At 39.9% G+C, this 22,135-nt stretch overlaps 1 protein-coding gene across 2 annotated transcripts in view; it reads left to right on the top strand.

The window, feature by feature from the left end:
- Positions 1 to 1,003: 1,003 nt before the first annotated feature.
- The window catches only part of stac (SH3 and cysteine rich domain), a 31,010-nt gene continuing 9,878 nt past the window's right edge, over positions 1,004 to 22,135 (top strand). Inside the window, exons 1-8 of one of the 2 annotated variants that reach the window (XM_071498524.1) lie at positions 1,053 to 1,501; positions 2,819 to 2,851; positions 4,545 to 4,878; positions 12,637 to 12,770; positions 18,982 to 19,063; positions 19,280 to 19,386; positions 20,530 to 20,611; positions 21,591 to 21,658. In XM_071498524.1, the coding sequence (XP_071354625.1) occupies positions 1,388 to 1,501; positions 2,819 to 2,851; positions 4,545 to 4,878; positions 12,637 to 12,770; positions 18,982 to 19,063; positions 19,280 to 19,386; positions 20,530 to 20,611; positions 21,591 to 21,658 (954 nt within the window). In that variant the 5' untranslated portion in view covers positions 1,053 to 1,387. Of the gene's footprint in view, positions 1,502 to 2,818; positions 2,852 to 4,544; positions 4,879 to 12,636; positions 12,771 to 18,981; positions 19,064 to 19,279; positions 19,387 to 20,529; positions 20,612 to 21,590; positions 21,659 to 22,135 lie in introns of both variants that reach the window. The other variant, XM_071498525.1, reaches the window with a different exon arrangement.

Genomic DNA, 22,135 nt, shown 5'->3' with positions numbered 1-22,135 from the left:
TGTTCTTTTGAGCCTTTTCTCTGTCACATTTGTCTCATTTCAGAGGATGCAGTTTTTAGGGAGGGAATCCCTTCTGATCGCAGGCAAAATAACTGAACTGGATATGTAGGCTCACTCCGGGGGACTGTGTGGGTGTTTGCATTCCTGTCAGAGTGAGCAGACTGCAGTCTGGTGCCTGCCTCCTTCGCCCTGCAATATAACTTCAAGGACATCACATCACAGGGGAGCCTGGAGGGAGGCAGCGTGATGTATCACTACAACGGGCATCACACCTATCCCATCCTAACTGGATGAGATGCCTCATATTTCACTGCAAAAGCTTAAGTGTCATGATGTTGTTTATTTCCTAGCTAATGGCATATCGATGTATTAATATAGGAGTGTATGCTCTCAGAAAAAGGCTCTGTCCAGAGGTAACAAAATCCACCTATGAGCATCTCTAAATGTCATCAATTAACATGTTGCATCTTGTTGGTTTAAACAGTGGAAATATAACCTGTCAATTAATGAAAGTAACAGGTGTTTGTAGGTGGTTTTGTAGCTACCTTTGGACAGAGCCAGGTTCCACCACCTATTTATGCGAAAATGATCTAAGCTTAACCAGCTGATGGCTAGTTTTGTGAGATGCTAAAGTTAAAAACAAATGGAGTATTATTAATCTTCTAATCTTAATCTGTAGTCAAGTAAGTGTGTAAGTGTATTTCCCAGAATGTTGATTTATTCAATTCAGTATCATAATGATGGTACAGCTTTACAGCCCTACTGTTAAATTGTAGTTATATAGTCTTCAAATCTTACTTATGTGATGACAGCAAAGTGATACAAGTTCACAAGTTCAGGAGCGGATATGCTCTGGAAACAAGAAATACCTGAAACCTGATTTTTTTTTTTTTTTTTTCAAGTTGTAACGTAGTTTAACCATATGTTAGTTTTCTATGTGAATTTCGGCAGGACACAGTCTGCGTGTCATGTTTCTCCTCCTTCCCTCCCTCGGTGTCTCTCAGCTCTCCGCCCATCAGTGTATTGGCAGCGTAAGGCGCACGGCGCACAGCGTGGACTTGGAGATGTCTTGGCAGGATTACGCACGACGACAACATCAACGGAACGGCTTCCTTTAGCCGGAGTGGGCACTTTGAAGCTGGACTGGACACGCTTGTGACAATTTGTGAAACACTCATTTCGCAGCATCTTTAAGACGTTTTTCTTATCTTTTCCGCCGAGACTCTGAGCAGCAGCAGCAGCAGCAGCAGCAGCGGGTCTGGATGAGTTCCCCTCTCAGACTCGGGTCACGGTCACTATAGAGGAATGGAAACGATGTAAACAGCTGGTGGAAGAAAACAAACTCTCGAGAGCAACTGTTTTTTCAGAGATCACAGAAAGAGAGAGGATGATCCCGCCGGCCAACATGATTCAGGACGAAAGTGGGGGCAAAGAGGACGAACGGGACCAGGATGAGACACCAAAATCCCCGACAGCAAACGCCAGCCAGCAGGAAACCAAGGTAGGACTGTTCTGTTATTATTTCTTATAGACTGTGAGATCGCACTGTGCATCAGTCCAGCTCTTATTAATAGAGCAGGGCAAACAAACTTCTAACAACATGACAATAAAATCGACTCAACAGGGATCAGCTCAGAAGAAGAACAACATTCAGTTAAACTCTGATCAGCCTTTTAAAGCAGCTTCAACAGCCTGATCCTGATTACATGTAAGGACGATACGTATTGCTCGGATTGACTTCATAAATATCAGTTGAACAAACAGGACAAAAAAAAAAAAAAAAAAAAACACGGACACAACACGCTTAAAGTGCCATAAAGAGTCATTACAGACTCATTTTTAGCCCAACACATCACCCTCAGAGTGTAGGAATACCATTAGAATAACATCATGACATTGTACCATGTAAGAAAACAACCTTTAAATAAAGATGAGATCAGTTTAAACTCACTATTGGGCACCACACATACTCTCTAAATCTTTATTTTTATCTTTAATAAAAGGGTAGTGTTTTCTAGAGACTATAATCTGTGTAAAATCACCACATTGGAATCATTTGGAGTAAGAATAATGAGGATGGAGAAGCTATTTAAGTTCTAGATGAGCCTAAAAACAAGTCCAGAGTGTGCTGTAGGAAGCAATATGGTGTCACCATTATTATGACTATATTAATAAATAAGTGGCATATGGGTTTGTACTTTCTACTTGTGGCTGATATAGAAAAGTAGGCTGTGTGACAGAGATCCACAGCTGCCTCAGGCGTTTTGCCATCTATGTGGGTCACATGGTGCCCAGACTACTACAATTAGCAGTAAAATATTGGACTAGTCATCATGGTAGTGGATGGTTTCAGTAGCTCTCCTCTTCTCTCCCCTGAGCTATTACAAAGGACAGAAGAGACTCATGCTTTCTCTCTTTGACTGTTCGTGAAGATATGACTTTTGCATTTGTGTAATTGGTGCTTGGTCAGGTTTCCCAGTTGCAGCAGGGATGACAGAGACGATCTTCTCTGTTGCATCATGTCTTTTAAGGCTCGAGCATGTGAGCTCTTACTTTGGCATGTGCAGTCACTGAGTATTTCAAGAAACTCCTGGCTGACTTTTCACATTATATTGAAGCTTCTGCCAAACAGCCACGCTCACTTCCAATATCATAGGCGGAAACACCTCAGAAAGACAAAAAAAAAAAAAAAAAAGTGATTTAAGACAGTGTTTAATCATTCTTACAGACAGGATAAGTAGAGCGAGCTCCTTAGTTGGCTGAACAAGTATACTACCATAAAGTAAAGCTGTGTTTGTGTTTTTATTCCTCCTTTAAGAATACTGTGAGGCCTGAACAACAGAAGCGCAAGGTGAGCCTACACTCTTGTGCAGACTGTAGAGTACTGCTGATTTTAGTCCATCGCAGCAGCATACCTGCATGTACATGAAGATAAAAGCTGTTTCACCTTACAATTTTTACTGCTTTTAAGTGATCACCTGGTTATGTTGTTGCCACACAAGGTTACAATCCATCACCACCCATATTTCTAGAAGGCACTCTTTGCTCAGAGGCTGCATCAGTAAGTGTATTTATTTACAGTGATATGATATGTTATATTATGCAATAACTGGCTTTTTTTTTTTTTTTGGTTTGTTTTGCATTACCCTGCCCAGTCCCCATTAACCCTCCTGGCTTTATGATGGAACACATCTCTTATGGATTTGATGCCATCAAACACAGCATGAGCTCCTGGATGCATGCACGCATTCCCTCACTTTGCTGATTGTGCAATATCTTTATTTATTAATACTGTTTTTTAATTATAAAAGAATATAAAACCGCCTTACAGGATAGAAGTGTACTTATCCATTGCCGTCACAGCATTTGTAGATGAGTACAACTTTGAAAGAATTGACAAAATCTAATTTAGTTGTCTAGAACCAGCTGTGTTTATATTATTATTATGTCTTACTGCAAGTTTTATTTTCAGGGAATGTAAAAGCCACGTGTTTGAAGAGCTGCAATAGGTTGCGGGAAAATGTATGTGTGCTGTATGTTCATGTCTGTTCGTGTGTGAACCTGTGTGTACGTTCATGTGTGTGGGTGGTAATGGCAGAGAAAGGGTCCAAATTGATTGTTCCCAAAGTGACCCATGGAGCTGATTGATCTTCACCATGCCAACGCTGCGATAATAAGCTCTCTAAACAACTTGCTCAGGCATGTTTGTCAAAATATCAACAGCAAACAATGTGTTTTATGTTTATTCTCCCTATGGTATGATGGTTTAAGTCTGGGATTTCAGAAGAATATCTCGGCTCAGAATCGGTTGATGTAAACTGTGTCTTTGTGTACATGGCTATTACTACGTAGAGGACAGATCAACCTTGAGCAACCAGCAGAACAACACTTAATCCCCACAGGTGTTTACCTGTTTACAGTCTTACATTCAGGCCTGCACTGTGTGCAAGGATATAACGGATCATTAGGACTCCTTTCCTTCCTTCTCTAATCAGAGACCTACAGCTATACATCAGCCAGAAACCAGAAGCATAAAATCACATTTCACTAACTTAGGTATTCTTCATTATGTGTGTGAGCCCAGAATTAAGTGGGTTTCACAGGGGAGGAAGTACACACTGAGAGGTTAAATGAGGAGTTGTCAGTGTGGAGCGTTATGAATAGCATTACTGTAAAATAGGAGGCTAATGAGATTGATAGAGGCTGCAGCCAGAAACGACGGCGCAGCTTGTGAGAAATAGTGTGGATATAATGCATGGACTTAACCTGGAAATCACATTATCCTCCAGGTAGGGAACCTCAAAGGTTTTCCACTGCACAATGATAAGTTGCCCATAGCAGTGGTCTTTTTTATCAGACACTGAGACGTTTGCTTGAAGGTTTTTCAGACTTTGTAAGCTAGTAATTTATTTAGGTTATTCCAAGAATTGATTTACTTTACGTCCCACTTTTCTTTGTCCTCTGTCATTCTCTCTCCTCATGCAATCTCTGTCTTTTTCTCTCCCTCGCTCCAGTTTTCTTCAACTCTTTTTCTCTCTTTTCAGCTGCAGAGACTCAAACGCTCCTTGTCCTTCAAGACCAAGAGCATCCGCAGCAAGAGCGCTGACAACTTCTTCCGAACCAGCAGTGACAACAAGACGGAGCTGCTCTCTGACGTGAGCAGCAGCACGGGCCATCTCTGCAACATCGGGATGGCCCCGCCGCACACCACCAACCTCCCCATCCCTCCGGTCCCTCCCGCCATCCCCTGCGCTCCTCCTCCCACATCACGCTCCCAGTCACGCAACCCGCTGCAGGTAGACTCTGCGGGGCACTGCTTTATGGAGCACATCTTCAAGAAGCCCACGTTCTGTGACGTCTGCAACCACATGATCGTAGGTACGGTTACGACGCCTCCCGCCTTCATTAGTGTGATCAGAATACCAAACAAAGCAGGGACAAGATCATAGGAGAAAGCAAAGAAAAAGCTGCTGCACATCATCTAATGAACTGTGCAATCACAGCGTTGAGAATAACCTTTTCATAATGAGACCTTCATCTGTTTATGTTTTAGGGCCACGATATCACGACGACGCTCTAAGTGAAACTTTTCTGTCATCAGAGTTAAAGTTAGAAGTGATAAATATGTAATAATATGCACATATGGTATGGAAACAGCAGGAAGCAAGAGGTTATTATTTCCCAAAGTGTTTTTGTATTCTAAATATAACCTTGTTATGCAGTGAGAGTAGTTTACAGAGCATTCACACACACACACACACACAATGTATACTGTCACACACACACACACAGTTAGGCACCTGACACTGAGTATCCAACCTGACCTGCTGACACGTGACTGAAGAATCTCCGTCCTCCTTATTCACAGACTGAGCTCTGTCCCTCCATCTGTCTATGAGGTGTCAGGTAGTCCACAAAAGCCATCCCAGCTCCTCTGCCTGCTCTCCCCTCACCAGATGTTTCGGTTTCTCTGGCTGCTCCCCTCCTTGTTAAGCGTCAGTACTAAGGGACCACTAAGTCTTTATATCCCAGGGCCTCTGCAGCATAATAATGACAAGGGCTGTCCATGCCATCTGCTCAGCAAGCCCCTGATATCAAGTTTGGTAGCAGATAAAAGACGTCAGACGGGTGTGAATGTACTGTAGGTGGGTTAAAAAATGTGCATGGAAACAAGCACGTATATGCTGGAGTTAAATCAACAAATACATCCATTTTTCTTCGCACAGTTGAAAGAAATTAGATTGTCCCATATTCAAATTATTCATTAAAAATTATTCATAAAATTGTGTCCAGTTTTAAACCATAAAGTTGAACTAGTTCCTTTTTTCTGAAAGGAAAGAAACACAAACTCAAACACCTGTTCAAAGTTGAAGTTCTTAGTTAAGAGATTATATTTCAAATCTCAGTTCCCGACCTGACAGTGTAATGTGAAACCCTGCAGTTCCTCTCAGCTCTGTGGAGCTTTATAGCATCTTTCAGCTCATTGTTTTGGTTTTATAGCCCACGACTTTACCGTTGTGGTTCACTTTTATCACTGTTTTTCCCAGCTGCAGCATGCAGCTGCTTTCAGACAAAAAGGTCTGTTCTCTGTAGTGTACACTACTTGCCTGAACCAAACGGCAGACAGACAACATTAGTGACTAGCTGCTGAACATGGTGGAGCATTTTGCAGCTAAAGAGACCGATATTTCCCTCAGGAGTTGATAGAGAGCAAATATTAGACTTACATTCATCAGGTGGACACAAACACGACTCAAAGTGAATGCTAATGTTGCTCCATAACAGCTGGACAGCTGTTTACTAACAAGTCTGCCATATCAACAGGTGATATGTCAAATTTGTGTTTACAACTGGTTTCCGCAGCCCCCAACTGGCCAAAAAAAAAAAAATTAATTAATGCAGGTTAAATGTTAGCTGGCTTAATATGTGCGGCAGGTGTCTATGTCCTTGATAAGTGGAATTCATAGTGGCCAGTAATGATGTGTGCACCACTTTAAGCTTCTTTCTCCACCTGTGACTCCATAATACAGAATTATTGTGTCATGAATATTTTTCACAGGCTGACGACCATTAAACTCTTGGAAGCAGAATTCTTATAACTTCTAGCATGAATAATGTTCACATTAGGAGGATACAACAAATCTATTTTCTATCAACAGTCCAGTGTCATCAAAAAGTCATACTGGCTTTTAATGCAAGAGCACTGAAGTAAAACTGAACTTAATTCCACCATTAAACAAATTTACATGTTTACGAGCATTACTGCTTACACTGGTCTGTTTTATCTGACTTGGCCAGTGAGGCACATCCGGTGGCCAAAGCTTTGAAAGGCCCTCTGGTGGTCTGTTGGTAATGAAAGTGTGATGTCAGGTCTGCTTGGCCCTGTGATCGGTGCAGTGCCCTCTGGTGCACTCGTGAAAAAAAGATGCTGCCCTCGTCTTCATTTGTCCTGTTTTAATGAGAACATGGCATGGTCAGCACAGAGAGAGAGAGAGAGAGAGAGAGAGGGAGAAAGAGGAGGGTGGTTTGCTGTGTGTGTGTGTGTGTGTGTGTGTGTGTGTGTGTGTGTGTTTGTGTATAATGAGCTGCAATAGTGCTGTCAAAGTCTGACTCAGTGTCCCAGAGTCATGACCAGCACACAGGAGAGTGGTAGCGGCAGAGGAGGAGACTCAAACTGAAAGCGCAATCACACTGTCATTATTAAATCTTAATGGCTGTTCATTAGAAATTTTAGAACTGTTTAGGAGTTAAAATGGTGCAGTAATTATTCACAAATGTTTTATAAGATTGATAAAGGTGGAGAGGGTTCTAGAAAATGCTTGTAATCAAATGAAAATTAGTGCACAGCAAACTAAATCCACTTTTTACACTGTTGGATCGTTCAAGTACAAAACAGGTGCTTCAAGTACAGATAACCATTCATGCTTTTGTCAGTTTCATCCTAAACAGACTCACAGACCTTTTTTACATTCCTCAGGCCTCAGGTAGCAGGTATAGGTTTTGTTACTTTATGACTCCATGAGTTAGTTGATTTGTAAAAAGGTGTGAGAGAAAATACAGTTTAAAACTAATATAATTTGATATATTAAGGTGACATAGATAAGGTGTGATAATGCACTAATTTTACCTTAAGGATCAATCTTATAACCAGTTTCATTGCTCACTGTTTTTAATAACAGCTAATAGATGAATACCAATATGTTAATATTGCAAAAAGCAGACTGGAAATAATAAACACCCACTTTCTTCCTACAGGAGGATCCTTTATTATATAAAAGTCTGTACAAATTTAATGTGTCATCCATTATACAAAAAAGGCTGAATTATATTATAGTGCTCTCTGAGTCATCCATTAGCTTTCCCTAAATGAAGGCAGAGTAAACTACATTAGTAAATAATTGATAGAGCCATAAACATATTACCATTTTTCCGTAGGCGTTCATCTGTTTTATAAAACCTTTATCTGTTTTTTAAAACCCTTGTACTGTATGTAAGAGAATGTCAGATGTCTTTTACTGGTTGACCAGGGCTGGCTTTTGGGTTGGGTTTTTAGGTTGTCCGTCCGTCCATACGTGCCATTCTCATGAACACAATATCTCAAGAACGCCTGGTTCATTAGACTCAAGGATGAACTAATTCAATTTTGGTGGTCAGAGGTCAAAGGTTAAGGTCACTGTGACCTCACAAAAACAAGTTTTTGGCCATGAGTCAAGAATTCATCCACTAATCATGAGAATTCACCTACTCTCTTTCCCCATATATCCTGTCTGTCTTCACTGTTCCTAGTCAATTCAACACATTTTATTTAATAGATTTAATTCAAATTCATTAATTTTTTATTCAATTAATTTCAGTAAATTTAATCAAGTTAACTTAATTTAATTTAAAAACTGTCACTCAATTGTCAATCAATTTATTTAATTGAGTACATTTAATAATATAATAATATACTAATTTATAACTTAATTTATTTAATTTCACTCTATTTCATTTCATAGTGGATTTACATAAAGAATTTAGAGACAGAGCCTAAAAGTTTATACTATATCTAGTAATGTCTGTTTTTCTAAAACGACATATAGTATGCAGGATATATACAGAAATCTAAGTTACTATTACTAAATATCACTGTCAGACAGTAAAGACTGATCTCCAGCAACTGCTTTTAAAGGTTAGACAGTAATTTACTTTCAAGATCCCTGAAATGCCACAAATCAAGGGACCTACATTCCTGGAATTAGCAAGACAAGTTGGGAGAGTAATCTCACTTGATTAACATGCACTAATCTGTTCTATGAAATCCCTGAATTACACATGACAGGATTGGTTGACGGCAGAAATACATTCACCTTGGGGATCAGGGGTTAAGGTCAGCCAGCAGACAGATGCTGCTGTGGTGCTAAATGACGCTTTACTACTCCTCCCTGTATAAAACACAGACACACACACACACACACACACACACACACACACACACACACACACACACACACACACACACACACACACACTCTCACTGTTTCAGAGGTGTATAGTAGTTGATGACAGTAGTGTTTCTGGGTGTGTTATTGCAAGTTTGAGTTACATACTACATTTCACCACAAACATGCTTAGTCACAGGACACCACTGCATGTTGTGACGACTTTCCCCTTCAGCTGATCCTCGATGTACCCATGTTAGTGTAACGACAGACAGCTGACATTGTCTGCCATTTCCTCAAAATGTCTCACACATCTCGTACAAAAATGCGTCATAAAATATCAAACTGCGGTGGTGCTTGTGGTAAAATGTCATCTAAAAAATTCAGCCCAAGAAAAGTTTAAAGAAAGCAAACATTTTTTTCAAGTTTGAGGCTTGACTCATACTACAACAGGTAGCTATTTATAGTCATGTGGGGTTGATCTGTCTGTGGGACTTTGGTCCCGACTGAAATATCTCAAAAACTATTTGATGAATTGGCACAAAATTTTGTACAGGCATCCATGGTTCCCAGATGATGAACCCTACAAGACTTTAGTGATTGCTGTGAAACTTGATGTCTCCTTTAGTGCCAGCATCTGGTCAAAATTTCAATTAATGTTTGTGACGGATAATTTCGGATGTCTTTGCAGGATGATGCTCATCATTGCTGCAAATAAATTTTATTTCTACGAGCAGTTAATGTGACATCAGAGCACTACAGTTCTAGGCCTTATTCCCTTAATTTCCCAAAAGGACAAATGGCTGTGGGAGAAACTAATTAAAGTCTGCATATAAACCAAAGAGATCTGCTCAGGTCATTGTTTTGGAGGAGCATAAGAGGAAGAGGAGGTGGAGGAGTCATTGTCACAATGAAGGCTATCTGCACAGGAAATCAGGAGATGTGTAGTAAGATTGGCAGCTTAGTAGGCAGCTTGAGAGAGATACTGTAGGGAGAAAGACTAGGAAATGGAGGCAGAAAGAGAAGATGAAGAAGGTATGGGAAATATGGCAGGAGTCTTGTTCTTTACTGTAGAGTAAATGAATAATAGACTTTAAAGGCAGAGTAGCCAAGAAAGAGCAAATGCCAGAGAGAGCAGCTCTGTCATTCTCTTCCCCCACAGCTGTAATGGCTTTAGGCCCTGGACTCTTCCCTGAGCCTGGAAGAAAAAAGCATCTAAACACACACACACTAACATCATCCATTACCAAAGGAGGACGACACTGTCAGCTTCTTGTATCGTCCTGCTGAAAACACAGTGGTGTGTTCGTTTCTTAGCTGTTATGAGTTAACGTGGAGGCGTCTCATTATTCTCCAATGTTGGAATGAGTCGGCTCAAACAAGCCAATCAACAACAGCTTGACAGGAACTTAAGTTGCTTCCTGCTCCTGTGCATCCACAGAGACAGACAAGAGCTCTGAGCCAGGGTGGCTTAAAGATACTGAGGAGAAATTCTTTGCTGAATGAGAATAACACTCAAAGTGCTCATGAAACAACACTGTCAGTGACCTAAAAATTGGTGCAGGTTGTGTTCACTACCTCTGCTTCTGCTGTTGTTGTTGCTGTCGGTGATCTGTGGCTGAGGATTCAGGCCAGGATCACATTTCTCTCGGTTTCCGTCTCAGTGTAACTAGCTCTGGCGGCACAGCCAAGCAGCACAACAGCTTTAAAATGGGGGGTACGGATCCAGTTTTCCAGACATTACTGAGTTTCGCTGCTGTCCAGCTCCAGATAGCCGTGACACTGGGTCACATTGCAGCACGTGAAGAGCAAGCAGAGATTTTTTTTCCCCCTTGCTGGATGAGTAAACTACACATGAGGAGCTTTGTACCTTAAGCACACAGTATCTCATGTTTGCTGTCTTGTTCGGGGATCAGGTGTTCTGCTTGGTTTCATTTTTACAGTACAGTATTACCTCTGCTCACTGACCCTCCTCACCCTGCTCATCAAACTGAATATGCTGCATTTTGAGGGTAACCTGGACTTAGGTGCTGACGTTATTTGCCTGCTACACTGGCCATTCACAAAGCACAAAAAAAACGATATCTTTCTGTGATGAAACCTGGATTACTCAAAACATCTTATATACTCCCTTGTGTTCTTGACACCCACTGTAGTGGATCGATGATTCCTTTGCATATCCATATTTTCACACGCACACATGGAGGGTGTGGGCCAGAGCAGGGCACGTGATTATTGATTAATCAATAAAGAGCTAGAGGCACGTCGCTGCCAGACTACAACTAATAACAGCACTGGGACTTGGTAACACTGTCGTCTCTTGTTAATGTGCAATAGCTGTCAAATGATACACCACTGCTGGCTGTGAGTGGCGGCTCTTATCATGCTATGTATAAGACTTAATGGTTTGCAGGTAATTTGTCTTCTCAGGAGCCCGTCTCTGCTTTTCTCCACTTGAAACCAAAAGAATATAAATTCACATTTTCATATACTAAGCCTTATACCACTAGCTTCCTCTGTCCAGTTATTGCTGGTTATTAGCTTAACTACTAATTTTAGCTCAGTAAAATGTATTATTATTTGAATGCAGAATACGTACAGACTTGATATTTGGTGTTTAAGCTCTGGTCATGTCACTCCCTCCAAGCACACACAATCTCAGTGGAGGAGAGATTGGACTCTGTGCCTAAAGGTGGATTGTGGATCTTAGGACGTGTTATATTAACATTTTTTTTCCGGGTTAGCCCAATTTTCAGGATCTTTTTCTGCCCTGAGCAGGTATATGGTCCATGACGTTTCAAGGTCTGGACAGTAATATCAGGATCTTTTAAATCTTTAAAAGTCAAGGAACCTGAACTTGACAGAAAAGCGAGGTTGAACTATTTACCTGCTCAGTCTAGTAACTACCTTCTTAATGATGAAGTCCACATCTACTTAATTAAATCTGTAAGACCACTGAAAGCTAGATTTCCACTGTAGTGACATTACAACCCTAACGCCCCAAACACACCAGTATTACCTAATTACCACACATTCATACATACCTGCCTATTCATCTCTTGCCCTTTGTTGTCTTTCTTTAAGCCTTACAAACACACTCCTCACAGTGACAGTCTTAGCTCAGTGATCTTCATTAAACACTGAGCTGTCACTGTTGCTATGTGAGCTTAATTCTCTGCCAACACCTCCATCTTCACAATCTCACATCTCCATCCAAAACAAGACTATCATTCTCATGTTTCTGTTTAATCTCTCTCTGCTCTGTCTTTCTCAGTATTTATTCATTTGTTACTCGTTCACACACACACACACACACACACACAGGCTAAATACTCCACGTTTCAATGTTGCGTAACTTTGGTTAACTAATAAGTCCGATTAATCTTCATTAATTCCAGCAACAGTGAGTCACATGTGAGTAAGTGAGGGTAAGCTGCACTCAGACAGCAGTTTGAAATTGTTTCACATGGTGGAGACAGCATTGGCTCAGTAACAGTCAGTTTAGTTAAGATGGTTTTGCAGAAGTGCACATGACATTTCACATTTGCTAAATTTTGTCCCTGTTAAAAAGCTCCACATGCAATTTTCACAGGGTTTTTTTTTTCCCCTCCAGAAATTCTGGTTTCTAGACAATAAATAAATGAATGAGATGGAGTCCAGTTCCTTACAAAAACAGATTTGAACCTGTTGCCTCTTTTCTGTGTGCGTGTCTCAGGTACCACAGCCAAACATGTGGTGTTCTTGGCGGGAAACACAGCAAAGCATGGCCTGCGTTGCAAAGCCTGCAAGATGAGCCTGCACCACAAATGTGAGAATGGAGTGGGACAGCAGCGCTGCATGGGCAAACTGGTAAGATGCATGAAATCTATAACACATCAAGACATGATATAGGCAGTGCACTCTTCACTCTTCACAGTTTGGGAGACTCTGGACTTCAGGGTTATTATAACTGATGTCATTATGAACAACCAAAACAGACATATTGGAATTGGCTGTCTGACCATTTCCCACCAGAATGTGCTTATTCAGAAATCACACTTCATGTGTGAGTGCGCCGGTACATCTGTGACCACCATCCATCCTTGTCATCATCCTCATGATCGTTATATCATCACTGTGTCGGCCTGTGCGTTAGATAATGGTAATACAACACACCATTTACAAAAAATGCTGACCTCCACCTCACCTCCGTCAAGTTCTGCCATGTTGCTGTCAGCATATACCATTAATTCAGGATCAATACGATCACACAGATGCAGTTTTATAACCACTATTGAACATATCAGTTATGTTACATATCCATTATGTGTTTGACATTTTACGGTATGAGGTTTTTTTTTTGTAGAGTTACAGGGAGCAGTGGTACTGAGTTTGTGAAAAGTTTTCAGTATCACAAAGATGGAGAAGTTGGCTGTAATGACTGATGATAATTACACTGAATAAATAATATTACAGCATATTGACAATCTGCTGTTGTTATCAGGCTGTCCCTGTTCTCACTCCTTTGATTTAAGGCAATTATAAACATTTTGCCATAAAATGTGATCATTTGACACTTGAAGCATGCTAAACCCTTAAAAGTTAAGGAACTAGTGTTTATTTTATGATCTTGTTAGTTTTTATCATATTTAGTCAACCTCATCCTGTTTATTTTTTTAAGTTTTAGTTGACTAACTGTCTTAGTCAAAGAAAACCACTAAACTCTTTTTATTCTTTAAACTACATTTTAGTCTGGTCTTTTTGTTGTCAACAACATTGCATGTTGATATAGTCATAGTTAGTGATGACGCTGGGATATCATACCATTGTCCCCCCCAGCCATGGGGAAAAAAGGTCGTTAACAAACATATTTAGACATTAACAAAATTAACACCATAAGGAGCTTTTAGGCTTATTAACCTTTTTCAAAAACACACTTGAAACTACATTTGTCAACTGTAAAATGAAATTAATTACTTCTAAACTTTTTTTGTAAAAAGCTTTATTCATCTGTAATTCAATCAATTTGCTTCTCTGTTGAGTTTCAGACAATCCCCTTCTCTGCTAATGAGCTTGAAAACATTAATTCAAATACGCTTACGTGTCAACATAAAAAGCTAGAACAAAACTGCCTTATTGAGAAGAACAATTTATTTAACAGTTGGTATAGTCTATTAGCTTTTCAGTGTTATTACTTCAGAAATTAGAGGTAATGACCACATATTGTAATAACCGTTAGCGTTATTGTGTGTTGTTTCCCGCCCAGCAACACATTTTCTGGGAGTCTATCCTCATTATTGGGTGATGATAAGTTCAATTGTGGGCTATGATGCAATCCGCAATCATCATTGCCGCTCATCATCTGTGGAACTGCCGCATTATAATGAAACCATTTGGTCGTGGAGTTGGTCTGTCGGGGTGGGCAGGGTGTTTTTACTGGGGAGGTATCGGTCACACTAGGCAAGGCAAGGCAAGGCATCTTTATTTATATAGCGCATTTCATACCAAGGCAACTCAATGTGCTTTACATAAAGACAAAAAAAGAACAGTATAAAACAGCATAAAAACAAAAGAAAACATAGAGTTAAAAGCAGGGGCGAAAAAGTAAAATAGAAGAAAATAGAGTTTTAAGTTCTTAAAAAGAGCTCAGCTATAAGCACATGAAAAGAGAAATGTTTTTAACCTGGATTTAAAAGTGCTTACAGTTGGGGCTGACCTCAGTTCTGCTGGTAGTTTGTTCCAGTTGTGTGCAGCATAACAACTAAATGCTGCTTCACCATGTTTGGTCTGAACTCTGTGCTCCACTATCTGACCTGAGTCAGTAGATCTCAGAGCTCTACTGGGTTTATACTCTACTAACATGTCATTCATGTATTCTGGACCTAAACCATTCACACTAGTGATGCCATGAGCCAGGAAACATTAATCACTTTCACTTCCACAGAAGTCCTGAAAACTGGCAGTCAGGACGGATCTGCTGCTCTCTAGTCATTCACAGACACATCCCACACTAAAGAGAGAGAGACTGCCGCACTGTCAGGTCATATTATATGTGATATTCTATCTCGTCTGACTTTACTACACTTCACTTGAGAAAATTGTGCTGAAATCAGTTGAAGAAATCTGGATTAACCTGAATAACTTGGTGTCAGTCAGCAAGAATAAAGTGAACTGATGTCTTATGGAAATAATATGAAGCTGATACTAACAGCACAGGCCCTCTTTCTCCTTTCCCATTGTGACGTCTTCCCACTAGATGCCTGAGGGATGAGGCTTGAGGTTATGATCGGCTCTCAGGAGTGGAAAATGAGGTTGAGAGGTCATGCATAAAAAGGGAAGTTTCCCCAGTGGAGTACAGCTCTAAATTCGACTTACTCTAAACTTGGACACTTCTGCAGCCAGGCTTGTTTCTGTTAGCTTGAGAACCCTTGAGCAAGGAAATCAAGTTACCTCATGATCTTGAATCTTCAGTGTATCTTTCTTTGTTCAGTAAGTTTCTGAACTTACTGACAGAGCAACAAATGTGGTCGAAAAATCAGCTGAATTTAATACGTAGGCCTTTGTGGTTCAGCTTTTTGGTTACATAACATGACTTCATTTGTATTTAGTGCTTCAGATAGCAGAGCTGCACTCCACAAGATAACCAAAATTTCTAATTATTGGTTTTGGCAACAACCAGTTGTAAAATATTAGTGTTAAAGATACAGATGTAGTATTTTTAGTTTTAGTTTAGTTTTTAGTATTTTCAGTTCTACCAGACACTCTGAAAATTTACATTCAGGGAAGATTTTTTTATTCACATAGAATCAAAGACACATTTTTATGGCTCTATATAGGCTAGAGTTTGCAGATACAGTATGTTGGTGATTTAGTTAACAAAAGCTGACCACTCGCTAGAAAAGAGTAATTCTCTCCTGACACATGGTTGTTGTTAAGATTCAGTCTTAACAACAACAACAACTCCAGTCCAATTAAAGTTTCTGGGAGAGCTGCCAGTTTGGATCAAACATGATTCATTATCAGTATGTGTCAGTTAATATGTGAGTAACTGCTTGAAACTCAGCTAACACCCTCAGTCAGTAGCCAGTGAGATTTGAGTCCTACTACAGAGTTTGAGCGACATATTGCACCAGATCTGCTGCAGTGACACAATTCAGAAAGTTTAACTGATTCAGAGCAGCACTTATGATGAACAGGATGATTCACTTATCAGGTTCGATGAGCAAGGCTTATCGCTCACACACAAACAATAGCAGCTGTCCTGCATAACACTGAAAAACTACAATTCCTCCTGGTCAGGAAGCCCATATTCACCACCACTACATCATCCAGATCTTTTACTCCATCTTTCTGTATTTCCGCGGTGCTCACTGTACACAAGTGGTTATTCAAAAGACTGATTGAAAGAGACAAGATCACAATGTATACATGCTCTCCCCCAGTATTTAAAAGCTGTAGATGAATTTCTTAAAGTCTGATCAGATAGCAATACCTCCCACAACAGGGAAGATACACAATTACACTTTTACAAAGGTTGATTGCAGCTCTAAGTAAAATATCTGCTGTTATTTATTTACAGTATTAATAAAGTTATGAATTTTCCAACTAACAAAAGAATTAAGCACCCATCACCATGGCAGATGAATAGAAATTATAAATGAATGACCTCAACTCCTTTATGTTTGGTGAAATTTGTAAACACATCTTGTTCTCTCCTTGAGTGTGTGTGTGCGATGAAACTTTAGTGTGTGTGACTAGACTTGTGAATAGATTTTAAAATGCCAGCTTGCTGTTTCAGTGTGTATGGGGTAAACCCAGCTTTTGCATAACAATGACCTAAACCAGCAGAGCGAGGGTAAGGGGCTGTGTGTCAGTAAAGTTGTGGTTTTTGTTATACAGCTCACCTGTGCCTGGATGTAATCTTATTCACTGAGAGAGGGTGCCTGTCCAAAACATCTGTGCATGAGTAAATAATGTAATTGCAATGCCGTCCTCATCATGACTTGAACAGAAACATGGATATTTTATATCTTTATGCTTATTTGTGAATTCAAGACACATAAAAAAGGCCTCATTTACTTTTTTTTTTTCCTTAATGAGTTTGCCCCTGAAAGTCTGACATCTCTGCTCTTGCGATGGGCTCGAAGAGCTCAAGGGTTGCTTATTTTAGCCGTCTCATCATGAGAAGTGTCAAATGAAGAATTAAGGAGGACTGATTAGCAGTGCACATTTCACCAGCCGCAACTTGAATACACGCAACGCGAACAGACAGAAAAAAGGCTGCCCTGTGAGATGTAGTTCTTCAGCATTGATGTAGTAAAGAACAGAAGTGTGCTGTAATCAAGTGACATTAATCTTGTCAAAAACCACTGTATGTTATCAGTAAGGCTGTACAGTGGTTATCTGGGACGCCTTCCAAATCACAAACATAAAGAAAATGCAAAAGACTGTGAATTCATACATTAATCATTACCCAGTGTGCTTCAGGTAACATACGTCTTCAAAGATTGTGAAGAATTTCAATCTCCTGTCTTTCTTCTGTGCTTAAGACAGATGGGGATGTATTGATTGGTCAGGGCACAGGCAGGTAATGGATATAGAAATGATAAATGTTTGAAGGCCTTGGGAGATGGGAGGACATGACAGGCAGATAAATTAAGACCTACACTTTAAGACCAGTTTTTCTAGTGAGGTGACCACAGTCTAGCCATTTTTTTTCCTACTCCTGCATGTTGGGATTTTAACTCTGTATATAACAAATCAATTATTGATTCATGATGACTGTGCACAAATTAAAACTGTAATTGTAAATATTCTTCATTAAAATTAAATTATGCTGAAATTTAATTTAAATTGAGTGGAACTAATGTTGCACCTCTGCTGCGGGGTAGTGCAGTACTGAGTGCGGACTGAGTCTGACAGCCCCTTCAGCGTCTGCACTCTGCTCCACCCTCATTCTGCCTCTCCTGATGTGTAACTCTGAAGCTATCCAGACCAGCGGTCGTGCCATTGTTTCTCACACCCTCACCTTTTTTTGTGGCAGTTAGTTGCACTGTGATTACGCTGCACGGTGCATGTTTTTCTCTCCTCTGACCTGAATCGAATCATTTTGTTTATTGTAGAAAAATACATGTGCATTTTTGTCTGTTCCTGCCAAACAAACTGCATGATACGTTAGAACTCATGCACATGTTCCTGGTAAATGATCTTTTTGTAATATTTAGCTCTAATTGTTCAGACACTTCCAAGCATCAAACGATGTATCAGTGTCTCTATAAACAGGATTGCTACCCATCCCCCATGGGCACATGCTGTAGGTGCCAATTAATGTAGCTAGCTGCTAGTTTTGTGCTCTGGTAACCACATTCGGGGTTGTGCAGTTCATATCTTTAATTAGGAACGAAACACAAACAGTTGATCTGTCAAGTTTCAAGTTGTGTTTACACAGCACATGTGACAGTGTTAAACAGTATCACATGAGTATCATAAGTCTTGTGATTACTGGCACATTGCTGCCAAAAATGTTCTTAATACTTTATACATTTATGTTTTTATATATTTTTTAAAAACGCTGGCACATTTTTCTTTTTCTGGTAATGAGTGATTATTATTTGTCAATTCACAAATTTTTGTTTGGATATTTACTTCTAATAGTTTCTAAATGTCTTATGGGAAATTAGTGATGTAACAACAAAACTAAGAGGATTAGGATTCATGTTTAAACTTAAACTTAAACATACGTCTCTCACATTAAATTACCTTAGTGATCATCAGCATTAATTGAATATTTGATTTTTCATTCATACTATTGATCATTGCCTCAGGAAGGGAGCTATGAAACTGACCACTATTTTGTACACATTTTATTCATATTGAAGGTATTATCTGACACTGAATTTGTGTGTTAAAATATGCTTGAGCTTGCTGAGATGCTCGGCATCCAGTTTGGCATAACTTTATCTCTACAGTTATGTGCAGTATTTCAATGTCAGGGTGCTGTGCTGCCTGCGGTGCTGCATATTGATTTGTCTCTAATGTCTGTTGCCCCTCTTTTTTCCCCTCTCTGTATTCCTCTCTGCAGCCAAAAGGCTTTCGGCGGTACTACAGCTCCCCATTACTGATCCAGGAACAGTATGGCTGTATCAAAGAAGTTATGCCCATCGGTGAGCAGCTTAGATCTCCATAATGAGTCCAGTTCTGTGTGGGATGGGATTCTCTAAAGCTCAAACTAAACTCCACTCTTCTAGAACCAGTTTTCTATTTTATAATATTTAGCTACTTTGTTTTGTAGTATTGTGAATCACAACTTGGCTTTCACTAAAGCTTAACATTTGTTTGTCATCAGTTTTCTTTATGTCTTGTATTATTCTTTTCTAAAGCCTGTGGCAATAAGGTGGACCCCGTGTATGAGGCCTTGAGGTTTGGGACGTCTCTGGCACAAAAGGCCAAGAGGGCCAGTGGCTCTGAGTCTCCACACAGAAACTCGGTAAGAAAAGGGTAATTTATCATGTCAGGTAGTGTTTGTTTTTACTCTATTAAAACATTATACTGTACCTGTACCTGCCAAAGATTTCAAATACAAATCACTTTTTAATCATACAGGGTTGTTTGTTCTATTCCATTTCCCAGTTCTCCTCTTCATCAATCTACACTAGACACTAGTAGGTTTTCCCAGTTCAGTTCAGGTATTATGCTTGTTTTATTTTGTCCCACTGTAGCTGATGGTCAAAATAGATATGGCCAGTGCAGGGCTGTAAACACTACCAATAAAGGCAGTCTGGTCCAGGCAGCCATGACGGGAGATGTCGGTGCAAACTCTCATGTTACAGCTCTGAAGATGGACTGGACTGATTGGAAAGCTACAGTCCTTTCCAGCCTCCTTTCCATCTGTGTGTAACGCACAAGCAAATCTGTGTTTCATAGCTTATCACTTCTAATGTAAGCTAAACTGTATAAGCAGTCTGGACATGAGCCTCTGTATGATGACATCTGAAAGCTGTTGGGTTCAGGCCATCCTGTCCTGTCCTGCGCAGCTGTTAGTAAATGGGTGTGTGTGTGTGTGTCAGTGGAGACTCACAGAGACAATGTGATCTCAACAGGGGTTATGCTAATAGTTTCCACATGCAGACTTAGAAACAGTGTGTTTGCTACACTACAGACTTCTCCAAAATAGCTGGTTGGTCTGTGAAAGTGCGTCTGTTTTAGCCAGTTTCGTACTTATCTATCTATATACAGCAAACCTCCATCTATCTCTGTTTGTCTTCATCCCTTTCCCAGTCTGTTTCCCTATTCATCTATTTATCAGTATCTCCCACTATCTATTTCTATCCATCTCTCTTTATTAGAGCTCCAAAGATATCTCAATTCAAATCAAATTTCCTACATAAAAAATACCAAAATTCTTTGGTTCCAACTTCTAAAAGTCTTTTATATGACAGGAAAGTGAATATCTTTGTATTTTGGGTCATTGGTTGGACAACACAAAACATTTACTCTAAAGACGTCACTTTGGACTGAACTGGGATGGCCATTTTTGACATTTTTTCTGACTTAAATAGACTCAACAACTAACACACTAATTGAGAAGATTATTGACAGGTCTTTTATCGAATGTACCTAATCTCTGCAGACCAGTGACTTGGATAAGGTTCCAGAGGAGGTGGTGGCTCACAGCAGCAGGCAGGAGCTGTCGAGAAAACACAGTGATGATGGTGAGTGTCCGTTACGGTACACTGTGTGCATCTGGATCAAAGCCATGTAGTGACACATTAAAAAAATACTGCTATTTCTCTTCCCACAAGTGAGTCTGAGAGGGTTGCAACATCAAATTCTGCTCCTATGAACCATCAAATAAGGTTCTTCACTATTTTCCATTGAGTTGAACTTGCTCATTTTGCTGTGTTTGCTCACTCTGACCCTGCTATAGAATACCCTGTAGAAAAAGCTTAAAGAAATGTGTAGACCCCTCCCTTTTATCTTGCATTGTGTGTAGCTCTTGATTTAGCGATGCTGGGGATTTTCTGCTGCACAATAGTCTCCGTAGTGAAGGGCAAGGCACTGACCCTTTACAATCCAATGTATTCACCCTGAGCAATGAAGCCAAGGAGAGTGATGGAGTGCACCAAGGTAGTCCTTTGGTATTGGAAAATGCTATTTGAAGAATAGCTACAATGCTGCTGAAATATTTCCTGCAAAAATAGCATCTGGCCCAACAAAGAAGGAGATGCATCCAACTCACCTTGTTAGCCTGTGCTATGTGGTGCACCTACGTGCAAACCTGTTCCATTTTCCTAATAGTGCTTGGGTTAATGGGAAAAAGACAGCTATGGTCTATGAAAGCTATCCAGAATTGTGTTATATTAATGAATCCCAGAGCTTGAGTCATTGTGTTTTTGGTGACATCTTTGATTTGTTGCTTCCACCAGTTTCCATTTGCAGACAAGAAAGATCATAATCAAACCAGTTGATTGCTATGACTTCATCTAGGCCCATTTGATTTCACAGTAATGAGCTCATGATCTTTCCACTGGTGTCACAAACGCTCTGCCCTTTTCCTGGCAAAGGTCTAGCCAGGAGCAAAGATATCAGCATGTGTTTGTGTCAACCTGGAATCTAATAATTGTTTATTGAAATGGGTAGTCATTTTTTTGATTTTTGATTTTTTTTTTTTTTGTTTGTTTGTTTTCTCAGTCTTCACAGTCATTGAGAACGGGACGGAACATTACCATCAGCCAGAGGGAAAACCTGATGATTTGCCAGTAAGAAACTAATCAATCAAATTGTTTCACAAAGTAAATGCTGCATCTAATGCTGACGACTGGGTGTGCATGAGTTCATTATATGCCTGAGCAGTACTGTTCTTGGAATATAATGCAGGAAATCAGATTAAACTAAATTCAGAGGAAATCAGAACACTTTAAATTTTGCTTTGCTACTACTTACTTACTTATCTTGTATTTGCAGGAAATTATTTGCAGTTTTACAATATGCAGCTTGACTTGGTTTTAAGGCACCCATTCTATCAAAAGACCCTGTTTGACAAAACTATAATCTCAGGGAATTTCAACTGCCAAAAAACCTTTTATATTCAAGCTGTCTTCTCTTCAGAGCAAAGCAACAACCTAGTTTTTTGACAGTCTTGAAGAGTCATCTATTCCAACAGCTGTAGAAAAGGTTGCACAATTCTTTTGTCCCACAATAAATCATGTGATCCTTCAATTTCAGTTTAAACACAA

This window comes from Trachinotus anak, unplaced genomic scaffold (assembly GCF_046630095.1).
Source record: "Trachinotus anak isolate AG129_WGS33_773 ecotype Australia unplaced genomic scaffold, CSIRO_AGI_Tana_v1 ptg000015l, whole genome shotgun sequence".
Classification (NCBI taxonomy): domain Eukaryota; kingdom Metazoa; phylum Chordata; class Actinopteri; order Carangiformes; family Carangidae; genus Trachinotus; species Trachinotus anak.
The sequence above is the reverse complement of the archived record's forward strand: the minus strand, read 5'-3'. Positions and strand labels throughout refer to the sequence as shown.